At 53.1% G+C, this 18,860-nt stretch overlaps 1 protein-coding gene across 1 annotated transcript in view; it reads right to left on the reverse strand.

The window, feature by feature from the left end:
* PIK3R5 (phosphoinositide-3-kinase regulatory subunit 5) overlaps positions 1-17,144 on the reverse strand; it is a 29,183-nt gene extending 12,039 nt beyond the window's left edge. The window contains exons 1-7 of the mRNA XM_051797487.1: positions 17,002-17,144; positions 15,350-15,459; positions 6,444-6,544; positions 4,989-5,057; positions 4,109-4,247; positions 1,732-1,801; positions 397-571 (exon numbers count right to left, since the gene is read on the reverse strand). Of these exons, the coding sequence (XP_051653447.1) occupies positions 397-571; positions 1,732-1,801; positions 4,109-4,247; positions 4,989-5,057; positions 6,444-6,544; positions 15,350-15,446 (651 nt within the window). The 5' untranslated portion in view covers positions 15,447-15,459; positions 17,002-17,144. The remainder of the gene's footprint in view (positions 1-396; positions 572-1,731; positions 1,802-4,108; positions 4,248-4,988; positions 5,058-6,443; positions 6,545-15,349; positions 15,460-17,001) is intronic.
* Between the last annotated feature and the right edge of the window lie 1,716 nt (positions 17,145-18,860).

The raw sequence follows: 18,860 nt of genomic DNA on the forward strand, positions 1-18,860 counted from the left end.
AAGTCGGCCAAAACTTTAGCGAAGAAAATAAAAGCGTGTTTGAAAACACCCAAGGGGTTTTCTTCAAAATTTTTTGCCTCTCCTCCAAGCGTTTCTCCAGTCAAACAAACACTTTTGCTGCACTTCAAATCTGGGGGCCCTTCCTCTCTACACTTAGAGGTGGAGAAAGGAGGAACAGGGTAAAAGGCAAGTGACCCCCCCCCACGCACACTTCACAAAACCCAAGCGCAGACCTCAGGTCTGACCCAAGAAGTGAAAGACATGTATCTTTCCTACAAGAAGTGTTATCAAAACTTCTTTTGCCAATTATGTACTATTTTGGTCAGGAAATCCAGCAGCCAACTGCACGAAACTGCTCTCAGCGGCATCCCCAAAGCCGGGGCTGTCCCAGCCTACCTTCAGGAGGTGGTGCAGGCTGTCCAGGTCGCAGGAGGTGCCAAAGTTGGCCTGGTAGAGGTGCTCGAGGAGCAGGACGAGCGTGGCGTGCTGGGGGTGCTCACTGGCACTCAGCTTCTCGGCGATGGAGAGGAACTCGCTCTGCACCTCGGAGCGGTTGAGCAGCAGCACCGTCCTGGGGACAAGGGGACACCAGTTAGGCCAGGCTTGGACACTGGTGGTGAACCCCAGGCAGGGCTCCAGCCCAGCAGCCAGTTGCCCTAACTGGACATGGGATGAAGTGGGACATGAGTGGCCCCCAAACTATCTTTCTCCTCCAAGATGCAGGTCAGGGAAGAAGCTTTAAGAAGAGCCACATTCTTCAGCTGCATTTTTGCTCCAGACCACAACATGAATATCTACAGGCTTTGAATTCCCAAACCTGCAGCCCAGACAGCACGTGCTTCTGTTCATGGGCAACAGCACTCGGTGTCCACTGAGCAAAACTGGCTCTGAATTAAGGATGTGCTGGGGTGTGCTTGGATCTAGAAAGCTCAGGCAACGGGCACGAGCTTCCAGTAAGCCCAGAGTTCAGGAACTGGACTTGATGATCCCTGTGGGTCCCTTCCAACACAGGATATTTTAGGATTCTATGACCTGTGCCAGGTTTTCAGGGCTCTTTATGAAAATACAGCCAATACACTAGTGCTACTGGGTGAGATAAGGGTGCAGATCCAGGGCTGCATGGCATGAGTGGACAAGCCAAAAGAGAAGGACACTCCTCCTGCACAGAGTGGCTGTGCCTGAAGGACTGTCCCTGAGGCTGGGCTCAGCCAGGACAGCAGACACCACCCAGGCTCATTTCCCTATTTACAAATGAGGTGCCCTGGTAGAGAAAAAGGTTCAGCCCTCAAACAAGGAGCAAAGTCTGACTTGTGCTCAGAGCTGCAAGGCTTTCATTCAGCGCTGCACTGGGACTGGGATGGACTTGCTTCTGACCCCTGTTGGGGTGGTGGCTCCCAAACTCACAGATCACAGCATTTCCCAGCTGTTCTCCAATGTGTGCTGAGATCAGCAGCTCCCTGTGGAGGAGACTTTGCCTTCCCCAGCTGTTGTCACCCAGATCTGCAGCCCTAGAGTTAAGCAGTCCTGCAGGATAACTGGCTTGGGGAGTCCACAGACCTAGTCCCACAGCTGTGGAAATGCTACAGCCTCTCTCCTCATCCCTTCCCACAGCTCAGCCCAACTATCCAGCCCTTCTCCCCAGCACCCACCACGACCCCTTTGAGATGCTGCTCAGTGTCAGAGCGTGGGGGTGCCACAGAGGGGACCAGCAGTGCCCATGGCCACACTCACACAGTGGAGCTCTGGTAGTTCTTCACAGGCAGCCCCTGCTCTGTCCTCACCAGCCTCTGGAAAGTGATCCCTGGGGAGAGAGAGCACAGGACATGAGGAATGGAACCACTGCAGACTGTTCTGCCTCAACAGCACATCGACTTTGCCTCCCAGTGTAGTGCAGACATGGCTGAGTTGCTGCTTGGAACGGGAATGGCCCCACCAAAAGTCCTCACAGAGACAAGACACAGCCATAGTGTAAAGGGACCAGCCCAGGAACAAGGAAGCTTGGGAGGTAAAGGGTAAAAGCCCAGAGTGATGGGGAAAAAACGGATGAGACAGGAGAACTGCTCCACCCCTGGTCCCTTCTGCTCTACTGCTAATGTGGGATGGGAATTCCATGGATTTGGCAGCTTTTCCCACTTGCTTTAGCCCCCCAGGCCCTTGATGTCACTTATGGACAGGAGGTCACTGCCATCTTCCCTCCCACATGTGGAGCCCAGACTGGCCCAGGCAGGAGAGAGGCTGGTGTGGGCAGCCACAGCCCTGGATGCCTCCCTGGGATTGTCCCCAGGATGCCATTGGGAACCCAAACCAGGTGACATCAGATGGATCTGCACTGGGTGGGAACAGCAAAGCCAGTGTCTCCCCCAAACAGCAGGATTGGGGCACATCTTGGGAAAGATCTTATGGCATCAACAAGATCCTGCCCCCTTATCAGTGCAGGCAGCCACATCCCAACCCAGCTCAGCAGTCTGGGAGCAGCACCCAGGGGGGGCTCAGGTTGATCACACAGGCCCCCTGATGACAGCAGCATTCACCCTTCTTGCAGAGGCACCAGCCCCAGTGAGCAGATCAAAGTTATTGCATTCTTGGCAAATATTGACAACAGCTTGTTCTCAGTTAATATTTACCCTCATCTCAATAAAAAGCTTTTGCTTCAGCCTCACAGCAGGTCACAGAGGCCATGCAACAAGCCTGGAAGAGCCCATAAGGCCCTGGCCAGCTTACCAGGACAGGACACACTCTTGCTGGCTCTGGGTCCAGCTGAGGGGAGAGGCCACAGTGAGGGGCAGCACTGGGCTCCTCAGCCACTGCAGCCAATGCCTCCCACATGGTATCTTGGGCAGGGGTGGGGAATCCACTATGCTCACAGGAGGGGAAAGTTTTTGGACCAAAGTCCCCAGCTCACTCAGCACTGGGCACCGGTGATGGTGGTGATGGCACAAGAGCAGGGTGTAGCAGCCCCCCCTCCCCAGCACTGGAGCTTTCCAGCAGTGTGTAAAACAGCCCTGACTCAACCAGACCCTGCCTGGTGGCCATGGCCATTTATGCTGGGGGTAAAGCAGCCATTCCAGTGCTCACAATGCACAGGGTCTGGGTTTTTTTTTTTCATCCTTTCATTCATTTGAAAGCACATTTCATCCCACCTACATCTACAAGCTCCCATCTCACAGGATGCTGCAGCCATGACAGAGACCCTGCATTTCACATCCTCACCAGGGCTCTCTGAAGCAGCTTCCCAGTCTGAGGAGGTGGGGAGCACCCCCAGCCTCAGCCACAGCCCACACCCCCTTCCAAGGCCTCTCAACCCCTCCTCAGAGTCAGTCTTGCTGCCATGGCCCTGCACAGGATTAAACACGGGCTGGAATCTGCTCTGTGTGATAACAGCTCTTCAAAAGCCACCAAAAGACTGGGAGATTAGGAAAAAGGGCCTTTTAGAAATAATTGGAAGAGCTGCTCCATTGGGAACAACAGGACATCTAGGAGGAGTCCTTAATTAAGGGGAGCACTGCTGCTGCTGCTGGATGTGGCCAGAGCTGGATCACAAGGTAGTGTCTGGGCTGTAAAGAACGAGCCAGGGAGTCCCTCAGCCCTATGGAAATCTCCACGCAAGGGCAGGCTCGGAGGCTCCAGCCACCTTGATGCCAGTGAATGGCCTCACTGTTATCACCCCAGTTGCACCACTGAGCACCTCAAACAAAGGCCAGGGCTGGGAGGGAGCAGCCAGCACGTGCTCTGCCATGGAAAAGACCCACCAGACTGAAAGGCAGCCAGGAAATAGTTACCCATTTTGCTAATTCCCCACGCTGGGAGTCCCCAGGATGCTCCCACCACCTTGGCAGCCACCAAAAACACCACCCTGCCCTGCTCCTCCAGGGGAGTCTGGTCTCACCCTGTGCTGGACCACATCCCGAGGATGCAGGGCAGAGTCCTCACCTCCTGGGAAAACTGAGGTTTGGGATGCCCAAGGTAACCGGGGATACCACACTCACAGGACTCATGAAGCAAGTGGGGAATGAGGCAGCAGCACCAGGGGAGCAAACAGGGGCAGTGCAGGCAGGGGGTGTTTTTGGGGCAGCAGTGGCAGCAGCACGTGCAGGGCAGGAGCGCTCACCAGGGGCCCTCAGCTCATTGCTGATGAAGGTGAGCAGCTCACGGAAGATGTCACAGTAGGGCACAGGCCAGGTCAGGAAGCTGTGGTACACACTGGCAGCTTTCAGGAGCAGGTCGGAGCCCGGCGGGAAGTGAGGAGCCTGCGGGGCACAGGGAGACACGGTCAGAGAGGGGGCAAGGACACAAACTGCAAGTGTAAAAACTCGAGGGGTTAGGCTGGAAGTGGGAGGAGGAGAAGCAAAGCAGAGGTTCACCCTGTGACACCCCATCTTCTCCCAAGGAAGGGTGGAAGGATCCCCACTGGGCACAGCTCCAAGAAAGCTCCTTCCGCTCTGCACCTTCCCAACCTCCCGGCTGTGGCTCACGTGCCAAAGCCTATATATAAATTCCTTTTTAACCACCACAGACACATACAGATGAATTGCATTACAGCCTGTGCTTTTGCAGGATCTGGCAGCAATGATTTCCTTGGGATAATGATGCATTGTGCTAGTAATAATAATAATAAAAAAAGTACTTCCTGTGAAGGCTCCGCTCCTTCTTTTCATTCACACTGCCAATGTATTTTGCACAAGTATAAAGGGTAATGAAAAAATTTCCCTCCTCTGCACAGAGATATTGTCCATCTCCCTTTCTGATTAGCCCACCCTTTAAAAAATAGCTTAAACATCCTGAAGCTCATTTTTTTTCAGTCAGCTTGTGCAATGGTTGTTTGATCCTGATCTCTATCAACTTGTACAGAATCTTTCTGTGAGATGAACTGATCAAAGCAGGTCGTGGTGTTTCAGACAAAGCCACCCTGACTTCAGTGACTGCTCCATGTGGCTCCATGGCCTCCCTGGGGCTGGGATCCAGCTCCATGCAGCAGCCTCAGCACTTACACAGAGGACGGCGGAGTAGAAGAGCAGAGCCAGGGGCGTCACCAGGTCATAGTCGCACTTCTCCTGCACCTGTAGGAAACAGCCCGAGAGTGGGAGGATGAGCTGGGCTGCTTGCCATGAGCACCACCCAAAAGGATCCTTGGAGGTACCAGGGAACTCCCCAGCAGTGCAGCCGAGCACCCAACCTGCACCACCACACCACCGTGCACGGCAAATTCCCTCATCCCGACAGAAAAACAACCCCTAAAGCTGCACTAATCCACACCAATGGGACAGAGAGATAAGCACAACCTCCTGCTCTGCCTTTGCTCAGATCTGGCCAAGCTCCCAGCCCTTTGATGTTCCTGATCCTTGCATGAAATTCCATGGAAGTGCCTCAAAGCAGGCAGCCAGGAGAGGCAGGGAGGCAGTCCAGCCCCTGCAAACAGCTTGCAAAGCTCAGCAGCCCAGTGAAATCCATGTATTTGCATCCCAGGCTTTGCCAGGGAATACCCAGCAGAACTATTTCACTGAGGGACACAGTGATAGCTCAAGTATACACTTGCAGACAGTCTCCCCTCGTTCATGAGCACAGCACAAAGTGCAATAAACCCCTACAATAAACCCTAATGTAATAAACCACTCTCTGCAACAAGATCAACTCCAACCATTACAAAAATACATAAATGAACGTAACCAAACTGTGCTAAACTTAACTGCTATCAGCTCTGCAGCCTTTCTTCCCCAAAAAATGAAAGGCAGCATTTACCCATCACATGAATCCCAGTGCTGGGGATTTAGGAAACACATCACTGTTTCCTGCCACATCAAGGGATTCTTCCAAGGCCTTCCCTGCCACAGCCTGGGATGACCCTGCTCAGCCAGCGATGCCTTGAGGTTCTCTGGTGCATGGTGGGACCACAGCAGGTCAACAGATTGGCCCCACTGCCACTTCACCTCCCTGCTGTGCCTCACCCCACTGTCACCTGCTGGGCTGCAAACCCCATCCGTGGTCCTCAGTGTCGCAGTTCCACAGGAAGCCCAGCAGGGATACAGAGAAGTTTCCATCCAAAGCAACATGAACCTTTCAATTTGCTCTGCTCTGGACCAGCAGCTCCCAGCTGATGGCTGGGGAAGGCCTGGGGAAGGTTGGCTCCATCCGTGCAGCCCCATGGTGCCCCAGCAGCACTTTGGGGAGTCAAAACCCACCCCTGTGGATCTGCTGTGCTACCCAAACAACAGATATCATAGCTGGGCTTTTCCCTTGTAGTTCTCATGTGGGAGACACAGCACTACTCACCAGAGTTCTGTACCTGCTGACATAACACCGCCTGACCCCAAGCCCTGGGGCTCCAGCAACACTTTACCACAACCCAAAATCACCCAGCAAGCTCAGCAAAACTCCATTTTGGGCAAGCCACAGAGCTGACCATGTCTCAAAGCCCGCAGCCCTCCCCGACAGCCCCCCCAGCTCACCTCTTTGGTCTTGCCAAGGATCTTCTCCACGAGGATGAGGTAGTTGCCAGCGTCTCGGCTCACCAGCTCCTGCAGGCTCCAGCAGTTCAGGCACAGCCCTGCTGTGGGGGACACAGAGCCACTGTCACAGCCCCCATTCAAGGAGAGGAACAATGGGAAGGGGTCAGGGAGGAAGGTGTTGACCACAGGCATCAGATTACAGCAGAAGAATAAACCTCACACCCTATTTCCAGACAGATCTGACCTCAAACAACGGTGCTTGTCTCAGCAGCACCGTCGTACCTGAGCACCTTTGTGTTCTCACAGCCCAACACACCCAGCCTGGCTGGATGCCTCTCCCCAGGTGCCAGCTGGGTAGCTGACAGGCCAGAGCTGCCACGTGCATGTGCAGAGGCCAGAGGGATGTGCCTGGCATGGGTGGAACCCACGTTCCCTCTGCCCAGGCACAGACAACCCACCAGTGCAACCCCTTGCCCTGCTGCCCCCCGGCTCAAACGCCCCAGATGCACAATCCCAACTATAAACTCACTCAAATCTTGCCAAATTCAGCTTCCTGTCAGCAGACATTCAATCCCCTCCAGCTGCATCACACCCATCCAGCTTCCCCGGGCCCTGGAGATGCACCAACACAGCAGCACCACCGCAGTCAGCAGACACAGATCTGCTTTGCTGTCAAGCCTGCCCAGCATTTAGTCCATCTCTTGGCACCTTCAAATTTTCATTAAATCTCTTAAAACCCCACCAGAAGATTAGGCAGAGTGAAAGAAGAGAATTGCCATGCAAAGGGATGGTGGTGGGTCCTTCACCCCAGTGGATTGAAACCCCCCGACCTCCTTCCCCCAGACATCTGCTGGGATCCCACTGGTGACAATGGCCCAAGGTGTTTCCCGATGTTCTTCTCAGCGGTCAGGGCCAGCTCCCAGAGGGCCTTAGAGGAAATGATCTGTGTGAAGGCTGTCAGGCTGCCTCCATTCATCCCAGCCCCACGTCCCAGGGGAGGAGGAGGTGCTTGCTGGCCGCCGGCAGTCCAGGATCTGCAGAGCAAGGAGGGAGCAGCACCTCCTGCTCCCCTTCCTCCTCCTCCTTCCCAGGGACCTGGGTACCCCACACAGCCCCAGGGAGAAACATTACAGGAAAACTTCAAGCAAACAGCCTAACAAATACCTGGGAAAGGCCCACATTGGCATCTCCCCCATCCTGCATTGCTGTGGATTTTTTCCAGCAGAAGGGAATACAGGGTGGACACTACACAGCTCACCTGCAGCCCACGGCACAGTTCAGGGAGTGCTGTAACTGGGGCTCTCCCAGTCTCAGCTCAAAAGAGAAAGCAAGATTAAGAGAGCATCTCTCACTGCAGAAAAGAGGTGCTAAAGATCAGAGAGGAAAAATAATATAAATCAAATGGATTTCACTCACACGGTCTATTAAGTGGCCCAGGATATAAAAACCAACCCAAGCTGGAGCAGGGAAGAGAACACCACGAGCTGGCACGGGACAGCAGTCCAGCACAAACCTACAGATCACATTGTCTGGCCCTCAAACATTATTCCCAACTGCAGAGGCTACAGATTCATCAAACACAGACATGTCATAAAAATACCTTTACACACCTTCTGGGTGCTAAGCAAGAGGAATTTAAACCAGGGGAGAGGGTGACATGGCCCAGTGGGAGAAGACCAATGTCAAGACAAGTAAAACTAGTGCTGAGGTTGCAAAACCAGACTTGTAGACAAGTGTTTGCTCACCAGGACATGCACTATTTCTGTGGCTTTATGCCAGGCTTATAGTTGAATTAACAGGGCAGGAGACTTCCCCCGGGGAAATCCCCTGGGCTGCCACACAACTTTTTACTTTCAATGAATCAACATTTTCCAGTGGAGGAAAGATCCCTCTGGAAAGTTTCCAAGCAGCTCAGATGCACTTTCTAATTTGCCTCCAGTACTCCCAGTATCTTCCTGGGTTTGCTGACACCCACCAAGACACTGTGATATCTTGTCAGTGAGGGAACAGCCCCAGTGACCCAGGAATTCAGCAATGCTCCAGTTTTCCTTTGAGCCACTTCCATAAACCAGCGGATGCCACAAAAACACAGATCAGCTGGGATGACTCCAGCAGGTTGCCCAAATAAATCAATATTGTCCCAGAGCGTGGTATCCTCCAGAGAAAGCTCCTGCACCTGGGAGATAGTCAAGTAAGCAACTGGCCAGCAGAAGTGGTCAGAGCTGCTGGGAGCTTTGCTGACCTCGGCAAGAAGTCCCTGGGCTCACATGGTGCCTTGAAAAAACCCATCCTGCTCCAGCTGGGAGGATTACTTATCTTAGAGCCCCTTCCAGTGCCTAAAGGGGCTCCAAGAGAGCTGGAGAGGGACTTGGGACAAGGGCCTGAAGCAACAGGACAAGGGGAATGGCTTCCCACTGCCAGAGGGCAGGGTTGGATGGGATATTGGGAAGACATTGTTCCCTGTGAGGGTGGTGAGGCCCTGGCACAGGTTGCCCAGAGAAGCTGTCGCTGCCCCAGCCCTGGAGTTTCCAAAATCAGGTTGGACAGGGCTTGGAGCAACCTGGGATAGAGAAGGTGTCCCTGCCCATGGCAGGGGGTGGAACGAGATGATCTTTAAGGTTCCTTCCAACCCCAACCATTCCATGATTGTTTCACCTGTGAGACTCTGGCCCTGCTACACTGCAAGGACAAAGCCTGGCCATGGGGAGCATCTCCCAGAGAGGAGAACACAGCATCCTGCACAACCATAACCACAAACACCAACAGCCCAGCACGACGTGGGCTCTTTCCTTCCTCTCACTTGTAGCGAGGGAGGAGGAAACTGCGGTGGCAGCGGCTCACAGAGTCATTTGTGCTGAATGGGGCAGAGGGAGAGGCACTGGGCTACTTCCCCTGGGGGAAACTGGGGCAAACCCACTGTGGAGAGGCTGGGAGGATGGGCAGGGAGCAGGGGCAAGGGCAAAGCTCAATAGAGGCATCTTACAAACATAGCATAAAGGAACAAACATAAGAGGGAACAGCTGGAGCTGTGTCTGGGCAGTGTTAGGCTGGGTATTAGGAAAAGGTCCTTCCCCCACAGGGTGGTTGGGCACTGAACAGGCTCCCCAGGGCAGTGGTCATGGTGCAAAGGCTGCCAGAGCTCACCCCATGTCCAGAGTTTGGACATGGGGTGATTGTTGGGGTGTTCTGTGCAGGGCCAGGAGTTGGACTGAATCCTTACGGGTCCCTTCCAACTCAGCATATTCTGTGATTCAGACCTGAGGTCTTCTCACCCATTTTTGGGTCTTCTACAGGAGCTATGAGCTGAAGCTCCAGGATGCAATCAGGTATATTTGAATGATATTGCTATAATCAAATTTCTGTTTAACTCATGGACATAGCAAGGCTCTGGGATTAAGCTACTCGGTGCTGGGAAGCAGCAGGCTGCCAGGATCCAAGCTCCTAAATCTGGCACAGCTGCATTAACCAGAGACACACCAAAACAGCTGTACCCTTGCAAAAATAGTCTCAAGCACAAAATGCAGCTCGGAAATCCTGCACACAATAAACAAAGACCACACAGCAAAGCAAAGTGTCCAACACCACCAGGCATCAGTCAGGACAGGGATCCAGACCTGGGTGGGAATTCCCTTCTCTCCTCTCACAGTGCAGGTCACAACCACCCACTTTCCCACCACTGGGAACAGAGTTAGTCCCTGCAACCACATCCCCTGCACCCAGACCAAAAAGGTTATTGGGCAGGGAAGGTGATGCTCTTAATGTGCCCAGGTTAGGCACAAAAGCCCAAGGTAACTTCAACAGCAGTAAGAAGTTCTCTCTGTCCCTCTGCAGATGTCCTGTGTCCCTGTAGGACACAGCTGGGGCTGTGGTGGCACCTGGAGACTTCATGAACTGCAGAGCAGCACTTGGTTTATCCCCAGGCCAGGGAGAGGCTGCAGCCAGGTGAGAAGGTTTCCAGACAGGTTTATTTGCAGCCACCCCTCACCTCAACACGCCCCAGCAGACGTTACACTGCTGCTCTGCTGCAACACTGAACTGTGTCACCACAAAGGACCAGGCACAACAACCACAGGGACAACTCAGCAGTGATGTTTTACACCAGGCCAGAGCAGCACCAGCACAAAAGACAAGCTGCATCTGTCCCACTGTGCCAGCAGCACCAGACCATGCTGGGCACCCTCCCTGTCCCGGGGTGGACAAGGGTAGATGTGCACCCAGGGCATGTGGGAAGCTGGAACCAGGCTTTCCCCTGAATTTTGCACTTGCTCTTTAATTACCAAAAAACATTTTCACTAGGAGATGCAAGGGAGGCCCCGAGGCTGTGTGGAGGGTGCAAGGTCAGAGATGCCCTGGAGAGTCCCCAAGGTGAGTGCAGGGATGCTCCCTGCCATCACTGCAAGCAGGGGCTGAGCTCCCCATCACCAAGGCAAGTGCAGGGATGCTCCCTGCCATCACTGCAAGCAGGGGCTGAGCTCCCCATCACCAAGGCAAGTGCAGGGATGCTCCCTGCCATCACTGCAAACAGGGGCTGAGCTCCCCATCACCTCCAGTCTCTCGAGCTGTGCCAGGTCCAGGAAGTTCTGTGTTGGAGGGAAACACTTCACCTCACCCACCCAAGCCCATGGCAAGGCAGGGTTTGCAGAGCTCAGAAAGGAGTCTCTTGGCTGAGGGAAGTGGGAAGTAAACTCATGTTCACAAGTCCCTCAACGCCTCAAAGGAGAGCAGTCCTTTGAGACTGGCTCCAGAGGTGTTCAGCATTACAGACGCCCCTTGTACAGGCAGCACAAACCTGAACTCCACCTTCCAGCCCCCAAATCCAATGAATTTGTCTCAAGAGGCACAGGAGACCTCCCAGCAGGGCAACAGGAAGCCCCATAGCTAAAAAACTGCTGACATCCACCTTGCCCTCGTGCTCATCCATCCGGTTTTGCTTCACTAAACCAGTGACCCAGCACTATTTATTTTTTCTTAAAACATGGAAAATGAGTCAGATTTCTCTGCCAGCAACACAGGCAGCCCAGAACACATCATGTCCCCAGCTGGGAGAACCTGGGGCTGCAGCACGTGGAGCCGCAGCAAGAGCAGGACTAAGCCATGCTTATCCCAGCATCCAACAGCACCATTCCACTGAGCCCAGCGTGACACAGACCCAAAGGAAAACCTCCCTCTGGGAGAGCAAAGACCACAGCAAAGCCTCCAAGCAGGGATGGGGTGCTGGGCAGGGCTGCACCGAGCCCCCAGTGCTGGGAGGGAGCCGGGCACAGCCCCGCTCACGCTTTGATCGCTATCGGTGCCAACAGCCCGGGCAGCAGCGGCCCCGTGGGCGGCCTCGGAAGGATGAGGCTTTGCCATTTCTTTTCTGAGAAGTGCACCGAGATGCCCTCTTCCTCCTCCTCCTCCTCCTCCTCCCAGAGTAGCTCCTTCCTGGCCTCGTGGAGGGGGTGGCATTTCCCCTCCGCTGCTCTTTGTAGTGGGCAACCGTCAAGTCAGAAAAGGAGAGAAATAAAGCAGAAATGCCACATCGTGCCCGAGCTGCCCACAGTGCCTGGGCTGGGCATCGGGTGCTGGGGCTGTCCAAAGTGACACAGCTGGAGGGGTGAAAAGCAAACAGCCCCCTTCCCTCCCTCCCCCAGACCCTCTCCCACCATTTCCCCCACGTCCTCCCCAGAAGAAGGTGGCTCCTCCAAGGGACTGCCCAGAGGAAGGGCCGACTCGCAGCAGTTTGTAAGGAGGGGCAGGAGGTGCCCGAAGGACAGGGGACAGCCCAAGCCTCACAGCCACAGCATCCCCTTGGGATACATCCTGCACTGCACATCAATCCAACCCACAGCTGCCATATCCAAGCAGCTGCTTAGATATGGAATATGGCTATCCAGCAGCAGGGTACAGGGGCACCTCCCAGGGCTGGAGCCACTCCAAGCACTTCCACCCTGGGCAGTGATTTTGGAAAGAAAACCCATGACAAGCCTGGAGAAATCAGCTCAAAGGTTAAAGGTTGCCAGGTTTAGTAACCAGTAACCATAATTCTGCACCCCAAGCTGGAAGTATTTCAGACACTGCATTTCACCACTCAGTAACGAAGCTGGAGGAGCCCCACATCAGACTGGTCCTTTCCCCTGAGGGTATTTAGATGCAATGGAACAGGATCTTAAGTTTCTCCTTTTTAGAGCTGAGCACACTGAATTTCTGGGCACCATGTGAGACACTGTCCAGCTCACTAGTGACCTTCTTCCACTCTCCCTCACCAGCATCCATCATCCTCTCTGACCCATGTGGAGCCCTGTGGTAGATGCACAACATCTCCTTCCCAGCAGATCCCAGTGCTCCTTCCAGGCTGCCCTCCAGACTTTTCAGCAAGTCCCATCCACCACAATCCTCTGGCCTCTCTCCCACCTCTGATTTCCAGCATGGCATTCCCAGCAGTGCCAGCAGCCAGACCCAAAACCAGGGCTTTCCTTCACCAAAAGCTCCCTGTTTCTCTGCTCACCAGCAAAAAGTAAAATATGTTTCTTCCTTTATCACACTCTAATTTGACACTGGTCTTTCTCCAGCAACAGGAACCAGGCAAACCCTGAAAGGGGTCTCCATGAGGAAAAGGGGGTTGTCCTTCCAAGCACTTTTCTAACAGGGATTTTTATGAGTCACAGACAACTCATTTTAATTTGGTCCCTCCAATAAACTCTACAGAAAGATCTTCTATTTAGACCCCAGGGTTGGCCATGGGCTCATCCAGAGTATAAATCTGGGGTGGCCAAAGACTCACAACTTGTTCTCTTTGCTGCCTTCACACACCTCAGCTACTCAGTCACTTACACGGGGGGGAAACAACGCCTCGGAAACGATTACTCACCCGCTCTGGGGCAACCTCCTGTAGAATTTTCAGATAAACCATTAAATAATTTAAAAATGAACAAAACCCTAGCAAGGCCTCAGCCCAAAGAGCTGCAATGTGGTGTGTGCTATTTTGGTGTACGGAAATGGTAAAAAGGAGGGGAAAGCAATAAATTGGGAAATAGAAGTGACGCAAGAAGTCAAAAATGAAAGAGGAGAAGGTTATGGCCCAGCTAGGAACAAGACAGAAGTATTCACTGACTACATGAGGAACAACCCTGCCACAAATAACAGTCTGGATCTGACACAGAACAGGGATAATGAAACTGTTGCCTGTAACATGGGGAAGGCAGAAGGATGTGAAAACATTTCTGCTCTGTTTTTGAGAAGCAATAGGATGCCCTGCTATGGGGTGTGGGCACACCGTGCTCTGTTTTCCCTGAATCGTACATGTTACTGCAAATACTTCCTACTCCGACTGCAAGGGGGTAGGATGTGAAAGAGCAGCACGTCAAAACGAGGGACAGCCCCCATGGGAAGGCACTAGAGGGTTGCCCTGGGGGGTCCCCAGCAGCAGAACCTGGGCCAGGGCACAGCAGAGCCATTAACGGTGCGGAAACGGGGAGCGCTGGTCACGCTGGAGAGTGCTGGCAAGAGCACAAATGCCTTGGATGAAAGGGGACTTTCTGATGTGTAACACGCCTGAGACTCTCCCAGGAATGCCAGGTCATTCTGCCAAACCCCGCAAAACCCACATGAAGAGGACTGAGAACCAGCAGGCAGAGAGATGGGGGGAAGTCATTAGGAATGAGGAATCCCTGGGCAGCACAGCTGCCTCCAGCAGAGCCCACCACCCCAGTCCCTGCCCTGTGCAGTCTGGTCTTCGCTAATGAGCCGGAAAAATTACAAAGTCGTTGTTTAAAGGCTTCCCTAACTCAAACACCAGCTCTGAGGGGCTGGGATTAGGAGCTTGTGAGTGACACAGGAATTGATTAATCGTAATTACAGGAAGAGGTGAGCTCTGCAGAGCACAATGACTCGCTGGGCGAGATGGGACTCCTCTGGACACGCACTGTCACGGTGCCAGGAACCAGGAATGTAGGTCACACTTCAGGGCCTGGTTCCCAGAGCATGGGGAGATGAAAAGGACACAGGAGTCTTGGTCATAACTGCATGAACCAAGACCCCAAGTGATGCTACAGCTACAGCATCACCTGGCACTGCTACAGTGGGTGTGAGGAAATGGGCATGGCAAAAGGCATTACTCTGGCATTTGGCAGCAGGTGGGACACTATTTGCATCTCTTTGTTGACTTATAGCTAAAAAGAAAAGCAGAAAGGGTTGAAAGAACTGCAAAGACAAAAAGGAATCTGAATTTGACAGCCCCTCAAATTCACTTCAATTCTTTCAACCGTAAGAGGATTTAGGAGTGATTTAATTGCATCTCACAAACATGAGTATGAGGAAGAAAGGTCAAAATGACATTCAAATATTACTTCTGCTCTTTGCTGCTCTGCCCTCACCACCGTCATCCCAAATCCCTTCGCAGCCCTCTGAACATGGCTCACCTCTTTATGGCCACCATAGTATCTGACTCAGGTTTAAATCAAATCAGTAACAATATCTCTGTGCTTGCTTCCAGCAACACAGCAGAGACCAAACCCAATGGGTTTGGGCTCTATGAGCATCCAAGCAAGGCTGGTTGATTGCACAAAGGAATCCTTCCCTGTGGTGAGCAAAGACTCCTCCTCCCTTCACTGGAATCCTTCCTCGTGGTGGGCAAAGACTCCTCCTCCCTCTGCTCACGCATGGACAGCTGGCAACACGCACGACTTCTCTGCTGAGCCTTTACACAGGTAAGACCTAACATGACTTGTTCAGTGGCTTGGAACATCATCCTACCGCAGCAAAAGGCCCAGGAAGACTGACTAGGTTGGATCCCGCATATAACTTGGAACACTGGAAGGGAAAAAGGCCTCCAAATCCCCAGCAGCACCAGCAGCTCTCTCTTACCCAGGTGCCCAGGTAGGTCAGATCACACAGAAGAACAAGCTCATGGTTAACAGGTCACCTACCAGCCCATCTGCTGGAGACAGCATCTCTGCTAAGCCCATGTAGACATCTTTCCAGTGCGTGGTAGATCCTGTCCTCTGTGCACGTGGTGTGCTGCATTTTAATTCATCTCCTAAAGGGGAAGAAGCAGGAAGGTTAGTATTGTGTACAATGTCCTTGCTGAAGTGTGAGGAAGGGAGCACTGCCGTGCTTCTGCTGCAGTGCAGACAAGGTGCTCCTGGTGAATCACCACCCTGTTACTGCCTGGTGTCACCCCTGCCAACCCCAAAGCCAACAACACACCCCACTCTGCTGGCTTCATATTCCCTCTGCTCCCCAGTCCCTCCCAGCCTTGGCAAAGAAAAGGAGGCACACGTGTCCACGACTCAATCAGGAGAGGCAGTGGGGCCAAGGCACCCCAAACCTACTGCAGACATCTCTGCCTTCTCACAACTTCCTTCTGCGGGGCAGAACGAGTCTCGCTTACGTGTCTGTGGTGAGGAGGTGATCGTGGGTTAACCTCCTTCGAAGATAAGACTGCAAGAGATTACAGCACAGATGGGAATCCCGGAGCAGCCCGGGCTGGGAGTGATCTCAAAAGATCATCTGGTCCAACCTGGGAAAGGTGGCAGCAGAGTCCACACTTCTACTCCTTGCATTAGGCATGGATTGTCCTTGACGCCTCTAGTGTCCACTGACAACGGTCACAAACCCATTCCAAGTGGCCAGGAAGGCCACCAGCACTGTCACCTTGCTGCCACGCGGCCAATGTGAAGAAAAGGTCCACGTGCTTTTGTGGCAATGCAGGAAAACCCAGAGGGGACCTCAGCCCCAACACCCGAGGACATTGTGAAACAGCGATTGCAGACTGCGGGGCTGCAGCCCTGTCACATCCCGCCTCCCCCCACAGCCCAGGCTGCAGCCTGAAACCCTGGGCTGGGGGAGGCAGATTTTATCCCACCCAGTTCATATGCATCTGTCTTGAGAGGTCTTGAACATACAAGTCATTTGCCCAGAGGATTTACTGCTCAGATCTGCCTGGCCGTGAGCAGGCTGGTGATCAGGCTGAGATTCCCTCCTCCCCTGCAGTGCCAGCCCTGGAGTCCAGAGGGACCCTGGGGCAGGTGTCCCTCCTCTCCCAAAGCACAGACATGGGTTCATCCCACAGACTCTTTGCTTTTTGGTTAGAAGCAACAAAAATGCACAAACATAATCCAGGAAGAAGAAACAAAATCTTCCAACACTACAAAGCCCACCTGCTTTCACCCTGGACAGAACACTCCTGTACCAATGCCACACACCTATACAGTTCCCACAGCTACCCCAAATTCTCAGTTCTCTGCTTATTTGGCCAATGTTTGGTGCTCAGTATTCAGTGGTGGCTGCACACATCACAGCCCCCCATCTCTGCCCTGGAAGGACCCAAAGTCACTGTGATCTCAGCAAAGCCTCCATGGTCCTCCCTGCTTGGTGCACTCAGCATGGCCACCTCCACCCACACTTAATTCCCAGCAAATCCCCCAAAAAGGCTCAGGAAAGCTGTGCCTGGCTGTTGGGGCTCCCCAAGAGCCCAGGCACTGGGGGAGGTTGGCTCCAGCCTTGCCCCTTGGTCCTTCCTGTGCTGTACCAACAGCTCCAAACAGGTAAAAGCAAACACAGAAGAACAACCACTGACCTGCCAAATACAAGTTCTCTTTTTCACCCCAAAGAGGCTCGTGGGCTCCTGCCTCTTGTGTCTCACTGCCACAGCCTGTTCTTATGGTCTTCACCATAAGCTTTGTCCATCCACAGTGCACTCGTGAGGAACGCCGAGGAACGCGGTGCCGCGGCTGAATGAGTGGGGAATCACACCCCAGCACCTCAGTCACAGCCTGTGGCAAGAGGAAAACGGTGACTACGAGCACTGTGTGACTCACAGGCACCCCTTACAACACCCAGCTCACAAAAAACACACCTCCCTGCACATCAGCTTGTTTTAGGGCACAGCTTGGGCCCCGGAGGGGAACCCGCTCCTCACCCCACACCAGCCCAGCCATCCCTTCCCACTGCCTCTCGTGTGCCAGCACACAACAGGCAGGGAATTCAAGGACAAAATATAACCAAGGTACTACCACAACTTTCAAAACACAAAACAGAGTCTTTGGTGGTTTTTTTTTTCCTGGTGTGCTACAGACCACACACAAATCTAAACCTCCTCTCCCAGGGCAGTGCTTATGGAAGCATTTTTCGTGGGAGAGGACTCCATTTGTCCACCATAACTGAGCAGGAACTTTGCAACCTTTTCTGCTGTGTATTCCCTCGACTCTCCCTTCCTTCCCACCCACACTGAATGAGATGACAAGGCAAGGGACAGTTTTCGAGGACATAATCTGGCTTTCCAAGAAGCCCTGTTAAGCATCTCAAGAACACTCAGAAAAATGAGTGTTGAGGTCAAGGTTTTGGATCAATGCTTTGCTTTTTACGAGGGTGTTGAGCAACTCTGCAGGGAAAAAAAAATCTATCCCTTTATCCTCTTCTCCCAGCTGGACTTCCATCAGAAGAGCACAACCACTACCCAGGGAAGGGAGAAGGGATGGATCAACTGAGACAAAACACCAGGGAGAGACCTTCTGACATCAGACTGTCACAACTCTCCTGACAGCAGCTCTGGTGCCCACACATCTGGCCAGCCCCTGTGTGAAACACCTGGAGACACTGCTCCCAGGAGACAGGAAAAGAGGAGACACCAAAGCAGCTGTGAGAAACATCCTCAGGCAACGACTGAGCATCACCCTTGGACAAGGCATTAACCACGAGCATATCAGGCCGGACATCAGGAAGAATTTCCTCAAGGAAAGGGTGGTCAGGCATTGGAAGGGGCTGCTCAGGGAGGTGGTGGAGTCCTCATCCCTGGAGTGTTCAAGAAACAATGAGATGTGGCACTCAATGCTCTGATATAGTGGACCAGGTAGTGATTGGTCAAAGGTTGGATTCAATAATCTTGGAGGTCTTTTCCATGCTCAATGATTCTGTGATTCTGTGATACTGGATATGGAAAAGTGTGCCCAAGTCGAGGGCCCCTCCTGCTCTGCACAGTGTTGGCAAGAGCTGAGCAAAGTAAGCAAAAGGGCTTTATCCCACCACATCTCATTCAAGCATCAGACCCCAGCCCTGCAAAATCAAGCTTGGGATTTCAAGCCTGGAATGTTCTCCAGTATGAGGTTGGTTTCTGTTCTCCAGCAACTGCACCTTAAAAGCAGCCTCCAAACACTGTGCAAACCATACAGTCATCATTGAAGAAGCAGAGAAGCCAATGTTTGGATGAGTTAAGCAATCTTTCTGCTGTCCCACAGTGACTTGTGGCACAGCTGGGAGCAGAAGGCAAATCTCCAGCTCTCCACGCACATTCCTAATGCCCCATGCCATCCTTCTGCCACTTACAGGATCAGCATGGTCAGAAAAGACTGGACTCCTCACAAGAACCAGGTCAGATCTCACCTAGACAGAGTCCCCATTGCCTCACACCGCTCTGGTCCAAACACAGCTGACCAACCA

This window comes from Manacus candei, unplaced genomic scaffold (genome assembly GCF_025592945.1).
Source record: "Manacus candei isolate 608988 ecotype Guabito, Panama unplaced genomic scaffold, ASM2559294v1 h1tg000047l, whole genome shotgun sequence".
NCBI classification, from domain to species: domain Eukaryota; kingdom Metazoa; phylum Chordata; class Aves; order Passeriformes; family Pipridae; genus Manacus; species Manacus candei.